General features: G+C 35.6%; 2 protein-coding genes across 2 annotated transcripts in view; one reads left to right on the top strand and one right to left on the bottom strand.

Moving 5' to 3' along the window:
* Positions 1–480, bottom strand: part of LOC117341280 (dynein beta chain, flagellar outer arm-like) — a 101,462-nt gene extending 100,982 nt beyond the window's left edge. The window contains 1 exon segment of the mRNA XM_033903135.1: positions 383–480. Within this exon segment, the coding sequence (XP_033759026.1) occupies positions 383–480 (98 nt within the window).
* Positions 481–2,265: 1,785 nt separating this feature from the next.
* On the top strand, positions 2,266–20,694 carry LOC117341223 (beta-secretase 1-like). The gene is made up of 11 exons (XM_033903083.1): positions 2,266–2,348; positions 7,046–7,364; positions 7,658–7,746; positions 8,736–8,952; positions 11,002–11,136; positions 12,787–12,921; positions 13,503–13,604; positions 14,378–14,530; positions 16,477–16,561; positions 16,915–17,061; positions 17,580–20,694. The coding sequence occupies exons 2-11, from the start codon at positions 7,128–7,130 to the stop codon at positions 17,786–17,788; spliced, it is 1,509 nt and encodes a 502-aa protein (XP_033758974.1). The 5' UTR covers positions 2,266–2,348; positions 7,046–7,127; the 3' UTR covers positions 17,789–20,694.

Here is a 20,694-nt window from a genome sequence, read left to right as displayed (position 1 = left end):
CGGGTATTTAATCCTTGCTTGATGTATATAAATCATAAACTTTTAGTTCACGTCTAATACAAAGTTATATATTAACATTATAATTGGTAGAATAAAGCTATCAATTACAATTAAGCCTATGTTTCCCTCTTCAAAGTGTGCAAACATTTTAGTGAATCAATAAAATCAGAAAATTAAGCAGATCAAAAAATTAAAATTCTAGTAATATGAATGAAATTCCTTCTTATTTCTAGTAAATCAAGATGATTGGTCTCGCTAGCAGCTACTCTTAGCTGTAACATTTATATAGGAAACAAAAGATTTTAAAACAGATGATGCAACTCATCCAATACATAAATAGTATTTATATTGAGATTTGTTGAAATGACACAGTTATTATTACCTGTTTTCATCATTCAGAAACATGTTTTTCAGCTCCTCATTTCGAGGTCTTAGGGAGGAGCTGATCCTCCCCTCTAGCCATTTCAACCTTTCATCCATTTTGGCCACTGGTTACACTGAAAACAAATTTTTGCTGATAAAAGATAAACCTCTGGATGTTCATACAGCATTCAAATAATTTATCATCTGCTAATGGCAAAGAACAAAGGATCAGATTGAAGAGTCTAGGAATTCAGTTTTAACTTGTTCTTTAATTTGTCTACATGTGTTAATTAGTGAATGACTGGTTGTGTATGACCTTTAAATGTACCAGTATATATATACAAGGCTTGGAATCATTGGACATGTTAGGACAATAATCAAAAGTACGTTTTGATACTGAAACAGGATTTGCATTAGGTATTCTATAACTGGGGTCCTTTCTGACTCCATATCAGATAGAAGAATCTATAGCTAGGTCACCCCTTTGTACTGGTATATAAATTTTTAACGGGCTTCTTGAAAATGACTAGGGTCTTCCAATTCATTAATGCAGCATTGCTTCAAATGGCTTAATGGATGGCTTCAGTGCAAACTCAATCTGCTATGGTCAGCACAACACCAGTTGCAGAGATTAAGGCCGTTTTCATTTGGTACAAACGGTTGGACCAGAGTTGTTTGTTTATGAAATAATGATGGGCCTACAAAAGTAGTGATTTAAAATTTATACTGCTTTTGGATGAGCCTTCAAGGCCTATATTATTATCTGAAGATGCGTCAAGTTTAATCCCTGAAATGTTACAATGAAGAATTGACATATCAATTAATTTGTCTGCATAAAGGAACGGGCCCCAGATGTTACTCTAAATCAATATGGTAATAATATGTACATGTAATACAAGATACAATAATCTTTATTTACATTTGTAACACTAAATATTTGCATTTAAGCTGCATACAGAGCTCTATAGAACTTGCATGTCTTATTATATTTTGTCATACATAAATGCCAGATCTCTATGTTAAAAACATATTAGCAGTGTAAAGTCAACAAAGTTGATCACAAGATACGTGTGTATAAATAATACTGTGTAAGAGTATTACTAGGTAAGATATGTACAATTGTAAGCCTATACAGATATAGTGTACTGTAACATGGACAAATTGTAGTACCGGGCCAGAGTCAGAAAAGGTTTTGATTTGAATCACAGTTACATAAGTATCAAATCGCAGTTTTATTTGTTGTGGGTACATATGGTATGGTTAAGTCAACTTCTTTACCGCCATTTCACATTCTGCTCGATAGTTCGTTACCAACAAGCACTGATTTCACAAAATCTGCACTGATTTTTTTGGACGTTACTAAAAACCTAAATACTACAGTTGGATTTTATTTTTTTAAATGGCGAATTAAGTAGTATTTAAAATATGTATCTGATGGTAAATAAAATAATTCCGTTCTCGTTTTTTCTATTTCATTTTCGTTTTAAATGTGCTTCTAAGCAACCACCTGCATTTTTTGCAACATACAAAACCATCTTATATTTGAACAAGACATGGACAGTTCATTTTGAATGAATTAAATTAATAATAGGATGTTCATACATACACGCTGCGCCTTCAGTCAAAGTATTTTCATATCAAAACATCCCTTTTAAGAATTGTTATGTTTTGATTCACAGCACAGCGTTCACGGTGTCGGCCATATTGTTTGCATGTTGCTACTTGGCGTCTAATTTGCATACACGAAAACAATATTTGATTTGTCCATCACAAAATAGTAAATTTGACCAAAATCTACACGAATTCAAAAACAATTGCGTTTGCTTTCAAATAAGAAAATCTTATCAAATTTTTAAAAGAAAAAGAAAATCTCAGCAGGACGTGGGGTCACGACCTTAAACCGGAAGTTAATGTGACAGGTTGTTGAATATTGATCAAAACATGGATGTTTTGTTGAAGATAACTACGAAAATGGACAGTGTTTGGTAAGGAACCAATCTGTTATATCAAATGTATACCGTCATATGTAAAATTTCAATACGCTTTGCTTATAGTTTGCCTGTTTACTTCGTAATAGACCAAAAATGCTGGTCTGCGGGACGGTGACAGATCGTCAGATGTTGTGCGATTTGTGATATTGATTTTGAAAATCTGATGACTGTATACTTTCAATACCGATGAATTAGAAACAATTAGACCTACAGAATTAATGTGTATATCACAGACAACGTCACGTGTCCCCGTGTTTTAACCAATGCTCCTCGGCTTCTACTACTGGCACATTTAACACGTGCACTGGAACCATTTATGATGACGAAGTTATTTATAGAACTTAAACTAAATTAAGTTATAATTCTGATTGCCAACACGTGTATGTGATACTTCATTACACTTATCATTTCACAAGGATTGTCAATGGCACCGACCTGCAGAGGGAGTGTTCTCTGAACGCCAACATTTTTTTAGCAATAGCTAGGTGTTGTTTCAGGAAACAATGGGAGGGTAATTATATACTGCTTCATATACATTGTAAGCTGTCTTTTTTACCTGTACAGTCACCTGGGATTTACCTGTGTTTTACAAATCATACAGTAGAATTGTATTTGTTTTTTTTTGTTTTGTTTTTTTGGTTTTTTTTCCCATTTTCTTAGAACACATGTATGCATTCAACAAATTTAAAATGAGCATATTAAATAATTGTAGCGAAATAATCGGGGAACTATAATCGAAGTCCCGCAGCCCTCGGAAGGTGTCCTCGAGGTAGCGTCAGACACCCGCCACAATGCCCAAGTTTAGAAATAAGTAGAGAGAGTCGTCGAGAAACATAATTCAACACCGTTGTAAAGTTCCAGTCTATGTATATATTCAGCAACATCAGCAGTGTACAGAGCATATATAACTAGCAACACCGCTCTCGCTCTCATCAAAACATGTAGTAACATCTAACAAAACAACACCTAGGCACGCAAAACTCGAACTCTCCCTCGAAATCCAACTCCGCTCTCGCTTTCACCCCTTTTATACCAAAACCTGCAGGAGCGGTGCCAGAGCAGTGCAGGAGCACCGGAGTGGTGCGCACCTGTGCCGGCTACTAAATTTTGGATCTTATCTTTTCTCTTTCTGAACAACTTTCTTCTTCCTAATGTCTCCCTTGACAATGCCTCACTTTTGGTCTTCAGTTGAGCGTTCGCCCCTGTGAGGAAGGCTTTGGGTTCTGTCCCCTGGCCTCACTTTTGGTCTTCAGTTGAGCGTTCGCCCCTGTGAGGAAGGCTTTGGGTTCTGTCCCCTGGCCGAGACATACCAGAGTCTTTAAAAATGGTAGTTGCTACTCCTGCTTAGCGTTCAGCATTTTTGGAGTTGGACGACTTGTTCGCCCGTTGTCAGTATAATGTGACCGGGTTGAATTGGGTGTCCTGCTGGGTGTCTTCGGCAGTATGCTTCAGTGAGATAGCACTATAAATCGGCAAAAGTTCCGGTCTATCACAAGGAGACTTAACACGAACATACCGCAGCCTCTCAAAACACACATACGCATGTTGTACGCACGGGAGGCCGTCCTTAAATGACCTTAGCTGTTAATAGGACATTAGATAAATAAAACCAAACCAAACCAAACCTCTCTGACAGGGGCAATAAACATGAACGGGAGCCGGACAGACGATTACTGCCACGGGCGTGGTGAATTGATTACTTCACGGATTATCCGCTGTTCAGCTAACCACATTCTCTCTCGTTCTCTCTAAATGATAATGAGCAAAATATGAAATATGTACAGGATATACATGTTGTCAACATAACACATATCAAAAACTCTTCTAGATAACTATCATACGAATAGATGGTCAAAATAATTGATCTGAATAAACGTTTCGTTTGATTTCGTTTCGTTTTGCTTTCATTTCGCACTTTACAGGTACCCCATTGAGATACTTTTTTTAGTATTAAAATGTATTATTGACAATGCACGACACGATATGTTTACATTATTTAGTAGATTATATATCACTACAACGTTATCTACATTAATATATGCCAAAACGAAAAATAATTGCTTTGAGTAGAATATGTTTATCAGCTAATACTCTGAATATTGAAATTCGTCGATATAAGTGAACGCCTGTGTAGACTTTGCAGCTCTGGTGACATAGAAGATGAATATTGCTCTTTGTAATTTGTCAAATTTTCAAGTCCTGTATTGAGAATTAAGTAGTCAATAACATGCGACCAAAGTAGTAATTAGTAGTTATTAAATGTGTACCTGGTTGTACAATGGAACATTCAAGTTTTGGGAAGTTATATTTACAGGTATATAGCTGTATGTGCAGACTTTTATGCAGCTGCATATATATTATCATCAATATAGGACAAAACTTTCTAAAGTAGTGCAATTAGTCTCAATTAATTCAAATTATCCATATGCCTATATGGAAATTAATGTTGCAAAGAGAGTTAAATCATTTTATTTATCTAAATGCAAATTAAATGTATATATATATTAAAATATAAATGATTTTTTAAGACTTTAATAAGATAAAATAAAATCATAATTTTGAACATAAAGATAATTTTCAAGCAAAAAATATTGTATTGTTTTAAATTTGAAACTAGCTATAGATATCAAATAAAATAAATATTTTTGATATACATATAAATACATGATATTTAATTATAAATCCTTAATTTCACCTACTGGTAGTATCAACAGGTACCTCTTACAGGTAAATGACCTGTTTGCATTGAGATTCCTTTTAGGAAAAAGATCTAGACATCACTATCAAAACAAACTGCCTACAGGTAAATTCAAAATGTTGGCGTTCAGAGATGCCCCCGTGTACAACTGCTATAGTAGGCTATTATAATTGCACCAAAATGACTCAATTCTGCTACTCTGTAGGGGTGTATCTCGAGTCATTTTGGGCAATTATTATAGCCTACTATAGCAGTTGTACACTGTAGCATAGCCGAAATCGACATTGATCTGATAATTAGAGTTTCAAAGACAACTCGTACATGTTTTACGCCTTTGTGTACACATGCTGCCCTGGTCAATTTTCTGATAAAGGTGACAGCTAGTGTATATACCGTACTAGTCATTGAAACGTCGCATATAAAATTCTTACATAAAGCACTCACTGACCACTACACCTCTGTGCTTATATAATTATGAGGTACGCTAAGGGGTATCTATTTCTTTGCAAACTAAAACTGTTTAATCTTAAACATTTACGAGTTCCACCAACCTAGGTCAAGACATTTATGTTACCCCTTTAAACGAAGTCTAATCTACTATAAACTTCCTTTTCGTATGTGAATTTGTCCACTGCAAAAATAACCCTTTGGGACCGGACCTTATGCAAATAATATTTGAAACTCTAGGGCCCAGTTGTTTAAAAGTTTATTAGGCTAATCACAGTTTAACAACAATTTTAAAATCCTGATTAAATCGTTTCTGTTAAAACTAATTTGACTAAAAGTTTATGAAACTATAGCACTCATCAGACTCTTCCTAATTCCTGCCTGTCAATTTTAAAGTTTATACAAACATAGATTTTGAACTAAAGGAAAAATGAGATTTTCACTCATCAAGTGAATTAAGCTAATCACTTTTTGAACAACTGGGCCCTGGTTTCTACTGGTTTTCCTATGGTTGATTATAACAAACACTGCCATTTCAATGATACATTGTTTCTTGGATACAACTGGTTCAGTATTTGTAATTCAGAGTGGTCAGTATTTGTAAGTTTCACTGTATATTTATTGTTCAAACTTGATCACATGTGGTCAAGATGTTTGGATAAATGATAAAAGCATTGCAATTCAGTATACACATATATTTTGGAATTCAAATACATGTTAAAGCCCCTAATTTATGTTATATTGGAATCCAGATGACCTGGCCATGGAGAAATCCAGTTGGATGGATCCTCATACTTTTAAAATCATTAAGAAATATTTATATTTCCACTCAATTCAGACTCAATGAACCTACCACAGTTATTAACTCAAGTCATTTTTCAATGAACTATATCAAGTCCGGCGTAGGAATACATTTGTTGAGCTTGAACTATATTTTTTTAATTCCTTTTCAAAAGTGATCATATTTATATGAAATAAATTCCTTTAAAACTAATATTTGTTTTAATTCGCTATTAAGTTTGTTCACGAAAGAAATCCTAAAAATATTAACCATGTGTAGACGAAGAGTGATGACGCACAATTCGGTAAGTTCTGTGGTAGACTTGCACAAGTCCCTATTTGTCAAAGACAAAATATTGTACAAAATATCAAAAAAATATAAATATAAGGATTGAATAAAGTTATGTTGAGGTGTATGGGGGTATAAACCTCAATAGGTCTTGAGACAAATTTATTATGAACTGCTTTGCAGTTCATAAAATTTGTCTCAAGACCTATTGAGGTTTATACCCCCATACACCTCAACATAACATTATTCAATCCTTAATTGAACTTTTTGGAAGAATGTTGTCAGGTATAAAGAAAAGAATGAAATGAAACCAACATCTTTATGTTGGAATAATTGAGACACTACATTTTGAAATTGAATTTATAGATCTGTATATACTGAGTAAGCAATGATTTTGGCTTATAAATCTATGCTAGCTAGGAGACTGAGTTAACAATGTATGGCATACTTTTAATATGTGTTGTTATTGTTTTGCAGGTACAAATATGATTAATAAAAAGCTCAATCTATGAGCAATATGATGTCAACAAACAAGATTGAGATCCATTGATAAACAACAATGTTGATAAAATTCAGGATTTCAAAATTATTCCGAATTATCTCCCTTGTGGTAATTCTCCTCCTACATGAGGCCCTGTCTGGAACAGTTATAAGGCTACCCTTAAAGGAGGCTTCATCTCGTCTCCATCACCAGCGGAGTAGACGTAGTGTACCATACCATGAGAAGGGTAACCTTGGAGGGAAGCCGGGACAGGGATATTATGTAGAGGTTCTCATAGGCAGTCCACCACAAAAGGTACATTAACACTGTATCATAGATGTTGGATACTTCGGAAACATATTAATTAATAGCTAGATTTTACATAAATATTTTGAATATTTGACTTGGGTTCATGTGTAGGTGGCATGGTGTCTACATATAGAAACATCGCTTTCTACCCAAATCGACATTCATTTTTAATATGCAGTTCTACTTTTAAAGACTTTTAAATCTCTATTTTTGTGCAAAAAAGAAATTTTCCACTTGTATGGATCAGTTCTTAGTTGAATTTTTATGATGTTAAATGTATGTTCTTGTTTGTTCGTTAGCTGAATGTGCTGATTGACACTGGTAGTAGTAATTTTGCTGTGGCTGCCGGTCCAAATCCTGATATCACATCATGGTTCCACAGGAATGAGTAAGTCAACATGTTTTCCAATTACAGTCAAACTTTGTTATCTTGAACTCACATAACTTCAACGGAAAATTTTTGTTTTAGAGAGTGGGAATTTAATATCAAATAGCCCTTGAATGCTCAGGATATCTTCCTCTGACTGGGAGGAAATAGCCAGTTTGACTCTTGAACTAGACACTGTAATTCTTTGGATAATATTTATGTGAGTGTAAGAGTTATTAAATTTCAATGAGCGATATGATTAAGATGTCAAATAATGAATATGTCCAGCTATTGTTTTAACATACATGTATGGAGAAAGGATTCAGTAAAACTAATTGAGTAGCTATATAGAGCATCAGTCTGATAGATTAAACTACAGGTAAAGATCAGAAGTGTGTGGTTGTGGGCTTCTGATGAAGCAGGGCTCAGAGTGAATTTTTTGAGCAGGTGGTCTATTTGGCTACTAATACGTAAATTCTAGGCGCCAATTGGAAAAGTTAGTTGCATGCCCTAGTTATCTTAAATTTAAAGAAAAACAACCAAACATTCAATTATTTAGATCAGTTTAACATCTCTAACTTTTTTTATGGTGACCATCATTTTAGCATTGACTGCAACCTTAGAATGATTAACCAAATTGCAAATTTACACAATCTTTTTAGTGGCCATGCAGGTGCCTGATAGGTTAATAAGTGGTCGCCAATGGTGTTTAAGATGACATGGCCACTAAAATAGGCGCCACTTTGAGCCCTGTAAAGCTGAGATTACTCTGCAGTCATGGCTGTGTTTTTAGGTATTTGACCCTGTACTATGTGGCATTATAACCAGATTTTACTGTTCTTCTCACCTGGGTATTTTTTGGAGAGCTGATAATTAGTCATTGAAATTACATGTAAATTGATTTTTATCTAAACAAATACAGTGTACATTTATTTGTGGTAATACCTGTATTAGTTTATTAAAATAACGCTTCAATGTTGTTGTTCTAAAAACATTTTGTCTGTATTTAGGTCGAGTACCTACCAGGATGTAGGTACAGAGGTATATGTACCATACACACAGGGTAACTGGCGAGGTATCCTAGCTACTGAACACGTAGCTCTGTCATCAATGCCAAACTCCTCTGTAAGGGCCCACATTGCATTTATCCTTCATTCAAGTGACTTCTTCATCAACGGCTCCAACTGGCAGGGTATACTTGGCATGGGCTACGCTGCTATCGCACAGGTAAGTCATCTTAGTACAGGTAAATCATCTTAGTACAGATAAATCATCCTAGTACAGGTATTCATCCTTGTACAGGTAAATGATCCTTGTACAGGTAAACCATCTTAGTACAGGTAAATCATCTTAGTACAGGTAAATCATCCGAGGACAGGAAATCATCTGAGTACAGGTAAATCATCCGAGTACAGGTAAATCATCTTAGTACAGGTAAATCATCCTAGTACAGGTTAATCGTCCTAGTACAGGTAAATCATCCTAGTACAGGTAAATCATCTTAGTACAGGTAAATCACTTTAGTACAGGTAAATCGTGTAAATAGCTAAGAAGAGTAATACTGCTTTTGTCAATTCCCAACCTGATAGTAACATGGTTTATCAGTCTGATAGTAACATGGGTTTATCACAAGTCTGATTGTAACATGGTTATCCAGTCTGGATAGTAACATGGTTTATCACAGTCTGATAGTAACATGGTTTATCAGTCTGATAATAACATGGTTTATCAGTCTGATAGTAACATGGTTTATCACAGTCTGATAGTAACATGGTTTATCACATCCTGATAGTAACATGGTTTATCACAGCCTGATAGTAACATGGTTTATCACAGCCTGATAGTAACATGGTTTATCAACAGCCTGATAGTAACCATGGTTTATCAACAGTCTGATAGTAACATGGTTTATCACAGCCTGATAGTAACATGGTTTATCACATCCTGATAGTAACATGGTTTATCACAGTCTGATAGTAACATGGTTTATCACATCCTGATAGTAACATGGTTTATCACATCCTGATAGTAACATGGTTTATCAGTCTGATAGTAACATGGTTTATCACAGTCTGATAGTAACATGGTTTATCACAGTCTGATAGTAACATGGTTTATCACAGTCTGATAGTAACATGGTTTATCAGTCTGATAGTAACATGGTTTATCACAGCCTGATAGTAACATGGTTTATCAGTCTGATAGTAACATGGTTTATCAGTCTGATAGTTAACATGGTTATCACAGTCTGATAGTAACATGGTTTATCACAGTCTGATAGTAACATGGTTTATCACAGTCTGATAGTAACATGGTTTATCAGTCTGATAGTAACATGGTTTATCACAGTCTGATAGTAACATGGTTTATCACAGTCTGATAGTAACATGGTTTATCAGTCTGATAGTAACATGGTTTATCACAGTCTGATAGTAACATGGTTTATCACAGTCTGATAGTAACATGGTTTATCACAGCCTGATAGTAACATGGTTTATCACAGCCTGATAGTAACATGGTTTATCACAGTCTGATAGTAACATGGTTTATCACAGCCTGATAGTAACATGGTTTATCACATCCTGATAGTAACATGGTTTATCACAGTCTGATAGTAACATGGTTTATCACAGCCTGATAGTAACATGGTTTATCACAGTCCTGATAGTAACATGGTTTATCACAGTCTGATAGTAACATGGTTTATCACAGCCTGATAGTAACATGGTTTATCACAGTCTGATAGTAACATGGTTTATCACATCCTGATAGTAACATGGTTTATCAGCCTGATAGTAACATGGTTTATCAGCCTGATAGTAACATGGTTTATCACAGTCTGATAGTAACATGGTTTATCACAGCCTGATAGTAACATGGTTTATCACAGCCTGATAGTAACATGGTTTATCACAGCCTGATAGTAACATGGTTTATCACATCCTGATAGTAACATGGTTTATCACATCCTGATAGTAACATGGTTTATCTATTCAGCCTGATAGTAACATGGTTTATCTATTCACGGCCTGATAGTAACATGGTTTATCTATTCACAGCCTGATAGTAACATGGTTTATCTATTCACAGCCTGATAGTAACATGGTTTATCTATTCACAGCCTGATAGTAACATGGTTTATCTATTCACAGCCTGATAGTAACATGGTTTATCTATTCACAGCCTGATAGTAACATGGTTTATCTATTCACAGCCTGATAGTAACATGGTTTATCTATTCACAGCCTGATAGTAACATGGTTTATCTATTCACAGCCTGATAGTAGTGTGGTGCCATTCTTCGACTCACTTGTAAAGGAAGCTCATGTAGAAAACCTGTTCTCGATGCAGCTGTGTGGGACGGTGTACGGATTCACAAACAACAGTGGAACAGATATGGGTGGCAGTTTGGTAAGGATCAGCCCATCAGCTGGCTGCTACTGTCAGAAATGCTTTAATTTGATTCAATCTGATGACGACTCAGAGATCAAGGTTATTTCCTAAACTGAACCTGATTTTTTTTTTTAACCATTTTTCCTAATTTTAAGTAATACCAAGTAAAATTTCCCAAATCAATGGGCCCTACCAAAAAACTAGGAAAATCCCTGTATGATATAACAGATATCTAGAGGCTTCCACTTTCAGTACTTGTACCAATAGGTGATAATGTCTAACCACTGAAAGGGATCACCAACACACAATAAACATATCTGGTCTATTGTTGATGACTTTTAAGTATGTGAGAAATATTATTGAACACAGGTCTCACCGTCTGTTCCATCGACAGCGATATCTCAACCCTGTGTAAGAGTTTGGCTGTCCAGCAGTCTGCATGTCATGTGCTGACCAGCCAAACTCTTGTACAGGTAACAGATTATGTTAATCTCAGACAGGTACTGTACAGGTAACAGGTACTGTACAGGTAACAGGTACTGTACAGGTAACAGGTACTGTACAGGTAACAGATTATATTAATCTCAGACAGGTACTCTACAGGTAACAGATTATATTAATCTCAGACAGGTACGGTACAGGTAACAGATTATATTAATCTAAAACAGGTACTGTACAGGTAACAGATTATATTAATCTCAGACAGGTACTGTACAGGTAACAGATTATATTGATCTCAGACAGGTACTCTACAGGTAACAGGTACTGTACAGGTAACAGATTATATTGACCCCAGACAGGTACTGTACAGGTAACAGATTATATTAATCTCAGACAGGTACTGTACAGGTAACAGATTATATTAATCTCAAACAGGTACTCTACAGGTAACAGATTATATTAATCTAAAACAGGTACTGTACAGGTAACAGATTATATTAATCTCAGACAGGTACTGTACAGGTAACAGATTATATTAATCTCAGGCAGGTACTGTACAGGTAACAGATTATATTAATCTCAGACAGGTACTGTACAGGTAACAGATTATATTAATCTCAGACAGGTATTCTACAGGTAACAGGTACTGTACAGGTAACAGGTACTCTACAGGTAACAGATTATATTGATCTCAGACAGGTACTCTACAGGTAACAGGTACTGTACAGGTAACAGATTATATTAATCTCAGACAGGTACTGTACAGGTAACAGATTATATTAATCTCAGACAGGTATTCTACAGGTAACAGGTACTGTACAGGTAACAGGTACTCTACAGGTAACAGATTATATTGATCTCAGACAGGTACTCTACAGGTAACAGGTACTGTACAGGTAACAGATTATATTAATCTCAGACAGGTACTGTACAGGTAACAGATTATATTAATATCAGACAGGTATTCTACAGGTAACAGATTATATTAATCTCAGACAGGTACTCTACAGGTAACAGATTATATTAATCTCAGACAGGTACTCTACAGGTAACAGATTATATTAATCTCAAACAGGTACTGTACAGGTAACAGATTATATTAATCTCAGACAGGTACTCTACAGGTAACAGATTATATTAATCTCAGACAGGTATTCTACAGGTAACAGATTTTATCCAGCAGGGTAGTGACTGCCACAGTGTGTAATTTGTGTTATTTTTTATCAGATATTAGGGGGAGTGGATGCCTCGCTGTACAATGGGAAGATGATGTACACCCCAATACACAAGGAGTGGTATTACGAGGTCATCATTCTCGATATAATGGTAGATGGTGCTAGTCTCCAAATGGACTGTAAGGAGGTAGGTCAGCGCCTTATAAGGACATAGTATATATGGTAAATCTTTGTATTATAAATCTTGTGTTTAGGTCACCGCTCCAAAATCTTTAAACAACTTCTTTTGAATAAATCTAGCTCTCTCCAATAAATCAAGAGTTATGATATTTAGTTACAAACATTTTGGGATGAAGGTTTACCAATGGTTGTTTAATTGAATGGCCTTGACCCATGTTCAAGGCAACAAGGTTCGAATATGTTAGCATGTTGAAAAAGAAATCTTCTGAATTACTGAGTGACCAATATAGAGCATTGATTTGACATATTTGCAGGTAACATTCTGTGATAAGAGAAAGTTTGGAATCCAGATTAGTCACACATGAACATTGCATAAATACTTCAAAAATAAATAACATTTCTTCAAAGTTTTTACAAGATGTTGCTAAATTCCAAGAATTCTGACAATAAATCATATTTGACCTTACAAAAAATTTACAGAAGTTTGAATTGTATGTGATTGCACAGGCCCATTGGACCTTTTGTCCCTGACTAGTGTGTAATTATTTGATGAAGTGTATGTTAACACTGTATGTTATTTGATTACAGTATAATTTTGGTAAGACTATTGTGGACAGTGGGACGACTAATCTACGACTCCCCATCAAGGTTTTTAACACACTAGTCGCTAAAATACAGCAGCATTTACTGGTGAGTCTTCCAAGCAGAGAATGTAGGGGAATAAATGTAGGTTCAAGTTGTAGTTCTCCACAAAATACAAAGGTATTGTTTTTTTTTGGCCGGTAATAAACCAAAATTATTTGAAAGCATTCTGACAGTTTGTAATCCAAATGATACAGAAAAATTATCTTGATATGCTCAAGAAAATATTTTCTTCCATGGGGACGATGTTTGAATAAATCATTAGCTTTACTACTGGTATACTACAAAACCTCTTTGATCCTGTGATATTTCTAATATTTGTGAGATTTTTATTTTCAGTGATTTTGTTAGTACCGTTAATCAACAAATTCATTAGTACTTAGTTTACAAGTTAATAATAATTTTGTAGTGTAACACTGAGGTTTGTGGAGTTATACTTCAATATATGTAGAAGATTTTAGCTGGGTTCATCAGTGCTTCAGATTGAATTCATGAAATCTGAGCTCCACCAAAATATATGATTCAGCAGTAACCAGAAGCACCACTATCATTTTATTTCTCTTCTAAAATAAATGGTGTTTTGGAAAAAATGTTTAACAAACTGGTGAAGTATTTTATTTTTGTCTTTATTTTTTGGTATGTTTTTGCTGCAAGAGCTAAGTAATTCAAACATCTGAAATTCAAGACTTATTACCTGGTAATGATGCTTTGAGTATGATATTAACTTTAAAATAGCCCAGCTGGTTCACATCTGATAATTGATATGTTTTTCACTAATGTATCATGTCGAGTTCTAACAAATTTAAATCGTCTTTTTACAGATATCGGGGACACAACCAGGAAAAAACTTCTGGGCGGGCGTCGACCATATATGTTGGGATGAGGGAACAATTCCATACGACGACTTTCCAACCATCACCATCTCATTCCCTCAAACCAAAAACTCATCTTTTAATCTCATCATATCTCCACAGGTATCAATGTCAAATATTCTGAATTCATTTTACCTGGAAATTTTGGGTGTTTGATTTTTAGACAGCTTTATAAAAGATAAGAAACTACACTAAGTGTTTTATAATTGGAGCCAGTTTCATATTAAACAGAGTCCTCCTTTTAAAACTTCATTCTTAAGAGTTGATTTTTATTCATCTCATAAAAAAAGATAAAGGCATGACTTAGCTGTAGCCTCTGAAGATTGTACAGAATGATAGTCTTCTTCTCCATGTCAGTAACAGTGTATAATACCACGATACGGGAATGTTCTTCATATTGGAGGGCTTACCAAAAATGGTGTGAGTGAGGTTTGGAGGGCTTACCAAAAATGGTGTGAGTGAGGTTTGGAGGGCTTACCAAAAATGGTGTGTGTGAGGTTTGGAGAGCTTACCAAAAATGGTGTGAGTGAGGTTTGGAGGGCTTACCAAAAATGGTGTGAGTGAGGTTTGGGGGGCTTACCAAAAATGGTGTGTGTGAGGTTTGGAGGGCTTACCAAAAATGGTGTGAGTGAGGTTTGGAGGGCTTACCAAAAATGGTGTGTGTGAGGTTTGGAAGGCTTACCAAAAATGGTGTGAGTGAGGTTTGGAGAGCTTACCAAAAATGGTGTGTGTGAGGTTTGGAGAGCTTACCAAAAATGGTGTAAGTGAGGTTTGGAGGGCTTACCAAAAATGGTGTGTGTAAGGTTTGGAGGGCTTACCTAAAATGGTGTGTGTGAGGTTTGGAGAGCTTACCAAAAATGGTGTGTGTGAGGTTTGGAGAGCTTACCAAAAATGGTGTGAGTGAGGTTTGGAGAGCTTACCAAAAATGGTGTGTGTGAGGTTTGGAGAGCTTACCAAAAATAGTGTGTGAGGTTTGGAGAGCTTACCAAAAATAGTGTGAGTGTGGTTTGGAGGGCTTACCTAAAATGGTGTGTGTGAGGTTTGGAGGGCTTACCAAAAATGGTGTGAGTGAGGTTTGGAGAGCTTACCTAAAATGGTGTGAGTGAGGTTTGGAGGGCTTACCAAAAATGGTGTGAGTGAGGTTTGGAGGGCTTACCAAAAATGGTGTGTAAGGTTTGGAGAGCTTACCAAAAATGGTGTGAGTGAGGTTTGGAGAGCTTACCAAAAATGGTGTGAGTGAGGTTTGGAGGGCTTACCAAAAATAGTGTGGGAGGTTTGGAGAGCTTACCAAAAATAGTGTGTGTGAGGTTTGGAGGGCTTACCTAAAATGGTGTGTTAAGGTTTGGAGAGCTTACCAAAAATGGTGTGAGTGAGGTTTGGAGAGCTTACCAAATATGGTGTGTGTGAGGTTTGGAGAGCTTACCAAAAATGGTGTGATTGAGGTTTGGAGGGCTTACCTAAAATAGTGTGTGTGAGGTTTGGAGGGCTTACCAAAAATGATGTGAGTGAGATTTGGAGGGCTTACCAAAATGGTGTGAGTGAGGGTTTGGAGAGCTTACCAAAAATGGTGTGAGTGAGGTTTGGAGGGCTTACCAAAAATGGTGTGAGTGAGGTTTGGAGAGCTTACCTAAAATGGTGTGTGTGAGGTTTGGAGGGCTTACCAAAAATAATGTGTGAGGTTTGGAGAGCTTACCAAAAATAGTGTGTGAGGTTTGGAGGGCTTACCAAAAATGATTTGTGTGTTTTATTATAATCTGTTTCAGTAATTAATTAATTCTTTGCAGCATGGGCCGCGGTGGCCGAGTGGTTTAGGTGTCCCGACACTTTATCACTTGCCCTCCACCTCTGGGTTGCAAGTTCGAAACCTACGTGGGGCAGTTGCCAGGTACTGACCGTAGGCCAGTGGTTTTTCTCCGCGTACTCCGGCTTTCCTCCACCTCCAAAACCTGGCACGTCCTTAAATGACCCTGGCTGTTAATAGGACGTTAAACAAAACAAACCAAACCAAATTGCAGCGTGAAAATGATAAAAGTTGTGATTTCTTTCAGCAATACATTCGACCAGTGGGTGAAGACAATGATGATGACCCTGGGGTAGATTGCTTTAAATTTGCAGTTGCTTCATCTACATCTGGTAAGTTTAATGATTCTGTTAATTCAAGATTAGAATCCATATTAATTAATTGATAAGAAGTGAATCTGACCATACAATTAAACTCTGATAAGTCGAAGTCAACAGGACGGAGTAAAATATTTTATTTATCTGGTGGTTCGACTTGACCGTGTTTCTACGTTTGGAGATATACAATGACATAAATGAGCAGAATCCATGGGCTGTCTACCACATACATGTCAGATAACATGGGACGTAGGGAGCGTTGAAACACACCTCAGATCTTTACCTGAGGTTACACGGCCGGTGCTCTAACTGAGCTATTATAGCCTCATCCATAAAGTTATATATCTGTGCTGTTTGGTGTTGTACAGGTACTGTGCTGGGCGCTGTTGTGATGGAGGGATTCTACGTAGTGTTTGACCGAGCCCACAAAAGAATAGGGTTTGGTAAATCTACCTGTCCTGCTCGGGATAACAAGGCTGTTAAGTCATCCATCAAGGGACCTCACACATATACAGGTAAGTCTCTAAGTGTGTACTGACATAAATAGGACATATTTTTCATGCAAGAACTTGAAATGCAGCAAACTGACAACCCTTTCCCCCTTTTCAAAGCCATCATCAAAGGGACAAAAGCCAATTGCACCGGAAGGCTAAAAGTGAAGCTGTGTCAAAGGAGACATTAGGAAGAAATTGTTTAGAAAGAAAAGATTAGATAAGATCCCACATTTAGTTTGCCGTTAAGATCATAATATAGCAGCAGGTATAATTCCTTCCTGGAAGGCAGAACTTTGCATTATGTCTGTCTGTCCTTCCTTCTTTCCACTGTTAATATTAGCCAGACTCATCACTAGAATGTCATACTTTGGTATGTGAGCCATGTTTTTGCATCAAAAGTAGGTGATTTTGACCTTTGACCTGAATCAAGGGGAATAGTTTATCATTTCATATTTGGTAAGAGACTGTTATTGGACAAATTGTCTTGTTTCGAGTCCATTTTATTTCCTCTACTTGTCATTGTGTTTGTTGTGTTCCAGGTAATGCTACAGACTGTGCCTACTTTAAGCCTGTTGCCCAGGAGACGACCCTCACCGTCGTAGCCTACGTAATGGCAGCCATCTGTTGTGTGTGTCTCATTCCTCTCATCGTCATGGTGATCCACTGGAACTGTCGGCGCTATTTTAATTGTCACAAGCTCCGACGTCAAAACTCGGACTCTAACGACTTAGTAGGGGATAGCAGCTAACAAAAGTTAGACAGTATTATAGTGACTGTTGATATCGATGATTCTAACACCAGCTGTGTGACTATGACTGTTGATATCGATGATACTAACACTAGCTGTGTGACTATTTACCACTAGATACTGACAGGGGACATAAGCTAACTAAACTAACAAAAACTAAACAGTATTATTGTGACTGTTGATATAGATGATTCTAAGTCTGGCTCTGTGATTTTGTCCCTCTAGATACTGATGCTATTGTGTTCAAACTTGTGGTGACAGCTCTATGTTTCCTTTTGTTCTGGTTATATGGGACAAAATCACACTACAGAAACAGTATTACAAGTTCGCACTACAGAAACAGTATTACAAGTTATCATTCTGCATTTGACATGTTGAATGATTTCAGTGTAAGATATTGTCCCCCCACTACCAAGATCATGGATATTTGTTTTATCCCCCCACCCTTACAAACATCATGGATATTGAAGATATTTGTTTGTTTCACCCCCCACTACCAACATCATGGATATGAAGATATGACCAGTCTGTGCCTCCCTCATCCTACACGAGTACAAATGAACTGATTCAGTACACCTTTTACGTTTGATTAGCTGATCAGAATATACTGTTGGCTCGGGAGTGAATACAAACAATATTGCAATGTCCTATCACTCAGATATTTTGTACTTACAATAGGTAAGTATTGAATAAAAATATACCAAAAGTTTGAAAGCATAGACTATTTGCATTTAGGATTTTAAAATGTCATGATACTAGTATCATTTTTCATCGTAAGAAATGTATAATAGTAGAATTGCTTTAAAAGTTGAGAAATTATTTAATTTTAAAATTTGATTGAAGAGTAAGTATTTTAATGTCATCTACTGATTTGTAATGATATCTATACCCTTTACATTGCCTTCTATGGTAAGAACATCCGTGTAATCCTCCATAATCACATACTGCTGGACTGTGCAATATAAAAATATATGCATCTGCTTTCTAATTCAAAATAGCTTCAAACTTAAAAAAGCTAGGGATTTCCTAGGTGTTTTATGAAGCTTTTTGATGGTAAATTTTAAACTCTTTTATCTTGTGACTGTGCTATCTATTTCATCACTGACAGACAGCCCTGTATTTCGTCACTGACAGACAACCCTGTATTTCATCACTGACAGACAACCCTGTATTTACATGTGTCCATACATCTCTCCTCTCTAACCATGCATCCTGATCAGTCCTCATCTGCTGTCAAGCTAATGATTACAGAGAGACAAGGGAAGTAACTCTGATAGATCAGAATGCCCTCTGACAATGGGGCTTTGCTCCTGTTAGCCCTCATCAATGTCAAATACCGTTCAGGCATGTTTAACGTGAAATACTTCCATAGCAAATCGTTTATTTGTAGATAACTACAGTATTATAAAAAACATTGTGATAATATACAGATTAACCTTGGTTGTGTCAGGATCAGGTGGGTTATTTATTTATTTATTTTTTTTCGTTTCAAAATAATTTTCTTAACCATTAGGATTTGATATGAATTAGGAAACAGGCTATACCAATACAAGCCCTCTTCCTTTGATAAGTTTTGTGTTGTACTATGAAAATTTAATCAGAGAACGCGAGGTTGATAATTTGTTACAAATCCTGGGACCTCTAACAAAACTAACCAAGATTTCTCAGAAATGGCATATTTAAAAACACAGTCTACAATATTTTCCTGTGTGTTATATTTTCACTGTTTTTAAAGAAAATATGAAAAAAATAATAATTTTAAAATCAAATAGAGGAAGGTAAATCCTGTTTCATAATTTTTCCAAAAAAAAGCATCGTTTTTTTGCTGTTAACATATCGTTCAACCATGAAATTTTAACAAAAAACATTTTTAGAGTAATAAAAAAAATTACAAAGTGAATATTTTATTTTTTTTACATGGGAAGTTATGTGTACTAACGACATACTTAATGTATTAACGACAATCTTATTTTACAGCTGATGGTGCTGAAAGCTTAATTATTGTTACACTTTCTGTATGATGATCTTAGTACTGTGGTTATGTCAATGATACCAGCACACAATAAATATTTGACTACTAAAACAGTAACAGAGAATTTAGAAATACTTTTACAGTGAGATAAAATGATATTAAATTTACTCGTGTTTTAATAAAGATTCCCGAAGTTTTTAAAAGAGAAATATTCCGGATTTATTTCCTAAATTTTATATGAAATGGAAACTCATGTATGAATTTTATTTATCACATAAATGGCCTGTTCTGCCTTGTTATAAGGCCATGTCGTGAGACAAATTTGTTATAACACCAATCTAATTAAAATAAGATTGTTATTTTCAAACAGCAAGTACAAGTCTAATTTTAGTTAGATTGTGATAACACTATTTTGACCTCATAATAAATATATGTGATGTCATAATAAATATGTTATGTCATAATAAATATGTTATGAAAATTTTAATTTTTTTTGCTTATATTCTCATAAATAGTAGTAATGTGATAACTACAATCTTACATGAGAGGCTATGTCATATGAAATTCATAATCTCTTTCAGTAAATTGATATGTCACTGGCCTATATTCTCCTGGTATACCAAATTATTGAACGAGTTTAATAAATTCCATATGACATAGCCTCTCACGTAAGATCCTCTATAAAGTATACTCTCACGTAAGATCCTCTATAAAGTATAAGGTTGTTATCTATGTGCAGGTTGTTAGTGCTTTTCTAGTAAAATATGTTCATCCCATGAGAGGACTCCAGATTAAAAGACATTTGATAAATGGCAGGTTTTGGGGAGTATGTGACCTGTGAATGGTATTCTCAAATAAATCACTTAGGCAAAAACCAATTCTATTTATTGTTGGTCGGATTTACTGTTTTAGAAAATTGAAGTTAAAATAAAAT

This window comes from Pecten maximus, chromosome 13, assembly GCF_902652985.1.
Source record: "Pecten maximus chromosome 13, xPecMax1.1, whole genome shotgun sequence".
In the NCBI taxonomy this organism is placed as follows: Eukaryota; Metazoa; Mollusca; class Bivalvia; order Pectinida; family Pectinidae; genus Pecten; species Pecten maximus.
Note: the sequence above shows the minus strand (reverse complement) of the source record. Positions and strands in the feature narration are given on the sequence as shown.

Bases quoted from the DNA above. Each gene is read 5' to 3' on its own strand.
- LOC117341223 (XM_033903083.1), top strand. From the start codon at position 7,128: ATGTTGATAAAATTCAGGATTTCAAAATTATTCCGAATTATCTCCCTT. The intron at 11,137-12,786 runs GTAAGGATCAGC...ATTTTTTATCAG, and splicing joins CAGATATGGGTGGCAGTTTG to ATATTAGGGGGAGTGGATGC. The intron at 12,922-13,502 runs GTAGGTCAGCGC...ATTTGATTACAG, and splicing joins TCCAAATGGACTGTAAGGAG to TATAATTTTGGTAAGACTAT.